The sequence below is a fragment of the Monoraphidium neglectum genome (assembly GCF_000611645.1).
Source record: "Monoraphidium neglectum strain SAG 48.87 unplaced genomic scaffold scaffold05624, whole genome shotgun sequence".
In the NCBI taxonomy this organism is placed as follows: domain Eukaryota; kingdom Viridiplantae; phylum Chlorophyta; class Chlorophyceae; order Sphaeropleales; family Selenastraceae; genus Monoraphidium; species Monoraphidium neglectum.
In genome coordinates this window covers 218-2,871 of record NW_014008006.1, presented here as the reverse complement: position 1 = coordinate 2,871, position 2,654 = coordinate 218, and the positions used below count along the sequence as shown (strand labels likewise).

Here is a 2,654-nt window from a genome sequence, read left to right as displayed (position 1 = left end):
GGGGGGCCGAGGCCCGGCTGCGCTCGCTCCGGCAACGGGCCGGGCGGTGCGCCTCCGGTGTCCACTAGCACCGCCCGGCCTCTGTCAGTGTAAGTATCGCAGACCCAAGAAAGCATCCCCGCCTCTGTCGCGGCCAGCTGACAATCGCCGCCGCCGCGCGCCCCCCTCCCGCGCGGCCGCCCCATTTCCTCACAAAACCCTGCCCCGTAAACCCTGTTCTGCAGGTGACTGACGCGGTCGAGTTGGTGAAGGAGATGCGGCCAGACCTCAAGGTTCGTGAGTGTTCTGGGAGCTCACAGAGGGTGCTTTCGAGCTCTGGGGCCGACCTTGGTTTTGGGGGCGCGGGGGCGGGCCGCGGCCCCCCACAGGAGGCTCCGGCTGCAGCTGGGGGTGGTAGAACGGTAACGGAGGGCCCAGACGCATTCTCATGCGTCACTGCGTCGGTCGGCCCGCTCGCGGCCCGGCTGCCCCCCCTGCGGCCCCCTCGAGCCACGCTCTGCTCGTGCTGACATCATCACGCTGTCATGCTGACATCATCACGCCGGCATGCTGACGTCACCAGGTGGAGGGCCCCATCCAGTACGACGCCGCCATCGACCCCAAGGTGGCGGCGGTGAAGATCAAGACGCACAGCGAGGTGGCGGGGCGGGCCAACGTTTTCGTGTTCCCTGACCTCAACACGGGTGGGTGGCGCGCGGTGAGGGTGCGTGGGTGGTTCGCGGCTGTCAGTGTACTTGATGTTGATGGCCGTGTGTGTGCGTGTGTGTCAGGGGGAGCGCACTCATGGTTTTGCTGTGTGTGCAGAAGGGGTGTGTGTACGTGTCTGAGGGACGGGGGGCCGTTGAGGGAGTGGGGGTGTGCGTGCTTGTGCGTGTGCGTGCGTGTGTGTGTGTGTGTGTGTGCACGTGTGCACGTGTGCGCGAGCGCATGTGTTTGTGTGTGTGTGTGTGTGTGTGTGTGTGTGTGTGTGTGTGTGTGTGTGTTTGTGCACGTGCGTCGTAGGTGGCGAGCTTCAGGAGGTTGGGAATGCGATCTTGGCCGTGGATCAGAGCCTGTCTTTTCTCAAACCTGGACTTGGGGTGGACGGGCGAAAGGCGCGGTGCTGGGTTGTGATGAATGGGAAGAACGAGAGGCGCGTGTGCCCGGCTTGCGCACGGGCCGGGCGAGCGCATGTGCTCACAGGTGAGGGGACGGCGTGCAAGCGCTGCCGCCTCCGCTGTTTGGGGGGTCGAGGTCGGCCGCGCCGCGGGTGCGGGCCGGGCGAGGTTGCGGGCTCAACGCAGTCGGCGGGCTCTGTTGCGGTCAGGGGAGGGGGGGGTGCTGCTGATTGGTCTTTTAAATGCGAACAGCAGCATCCGCACCCCATTCCAACCCCATGCATGCAAACCAGCTGCATGACCAGCCCGGCCCTGCCCGCCCTCGCGTCGCGACCCGGCGGCCCCGGCCGCGCGACCCAGCGCTGGTCTGGCATGTGCTGTCCCCCCTTTCTGCACAGCGTCCACGGCCGGGCGGCCGACCCTCACCCCCTGGATTCCCAACAAGCTGCCCCCACCCTAAGGGCATGTAACACCCGCCTGCCTGGCAGCTCTTTTCTTGGTCACCTCAACCGTATCCGGGAATGACCTCGAGAGTCCTAATGATGATGAAAATGGCCCGATCTTTTCCCCCTCAGCCACTGTTCCCTGCTCCGACCGCAACCCCTGCAAAAAAACAGGCAACAACACCTACAAGGCGGTGCAGCAGGCCACCGGCGCCATCGCCATGGGGCCCGTCATGCAGGTGTGTGCTCATGTCATGATGACGTCAGCTCGCCCTGGCCTGCGGGCCGGCTGCCACGCCCCGTGCATCCGATTGGACGCCTCGGCTCCCCCCGAGTCGGCGCTGCCGCCCGGCCCCCCGTTGTGCCTTCCCTTTGCAACAGCAACATTATCTGGATTCCAGCAACCACTCTGAGCACAATAACCACTGAAGAAAGCAAATTTTGAAACTCCCACTCGCCACCCCCCATCCCAGGGCCTGTCCAAGCCGGTCAACGACCTGAGCCGCGGCTGCACCGTTGCTGACATCATCAACACAGTGTGCGTCACCAGCGTGCAGGCCATGCAGGCAAAGCAGGGCGCCGGGGCCGCCAAGAGCGCCGCCGCGGCCGCGGCCGCCGCGGGGGTGCCGCAGGCGGCCGCGGCGGCGGCGTGAGGGGATTGGGGGCCGGTGCGTGGGATGTGGCGGCCGGCCTGAACGCGGGCTGCTGCGCAAACAATGTGGAGGCGATCGGAAGGAGGCGGCCAGGGCGGGAGTCCTGTGGGACACCAGCCTATCACTTTTGGGGGGGAAGGGGTGGATTGGGTGTTAAGTTAAGCACGCAAGAACCCAACAAGGCACGAGTGCCGGCAGCTTTTTCTAGGGTTTTTTTTATTTGGCATGCTTCTTGCGCCACAGCCTTTTGCGCACCAGGAGCGAGCGCACGAAGAGCTGTTGGGAAGATGAGAGGGTGCACCGCGCCGCCGCTGCCTCGGGATTCAGATTTGCTTGTCACTTGTCGCTGTTTGTACCTGCCCCTTGCTTTTGCTCCACCAAGGTGGCGGCCAACCTGCGTGCCGCAGTGGCCTACACAGACCCCACCTGAAAACGAACCCTGAGCTGGCAGTTGCCGGACA

General features: G+C 65.1%; 1 protein-coding gene across 1 annotated transcript; it reads left to right on the top strand.

Moving 5' to 3' along the window:
• Positions 1 to 254: 254 nt before the first annotated feature.
• On the top strand, positions 255 to 2,193 carry MNEG_15745 (phosphate acetyltransferase; the record flags this gene model as incomplete). Its single annotated transcript, XM_014035784.1, has 4 exons — positions 255 to 272; positions 563 to 683; positions 1,715 to 1,779; positions 2,014 to 2,193. 4 exons carry the CDS (start codon positions 255 to 257, stop codon positions 2,191 to 2,193), a joined length of 384 nt encoding a protein of 127 aa, XP_013891238.1.
• Between the last annotated feature and the right edge of the window lie 461 nt (positions 2,194 to 2,654).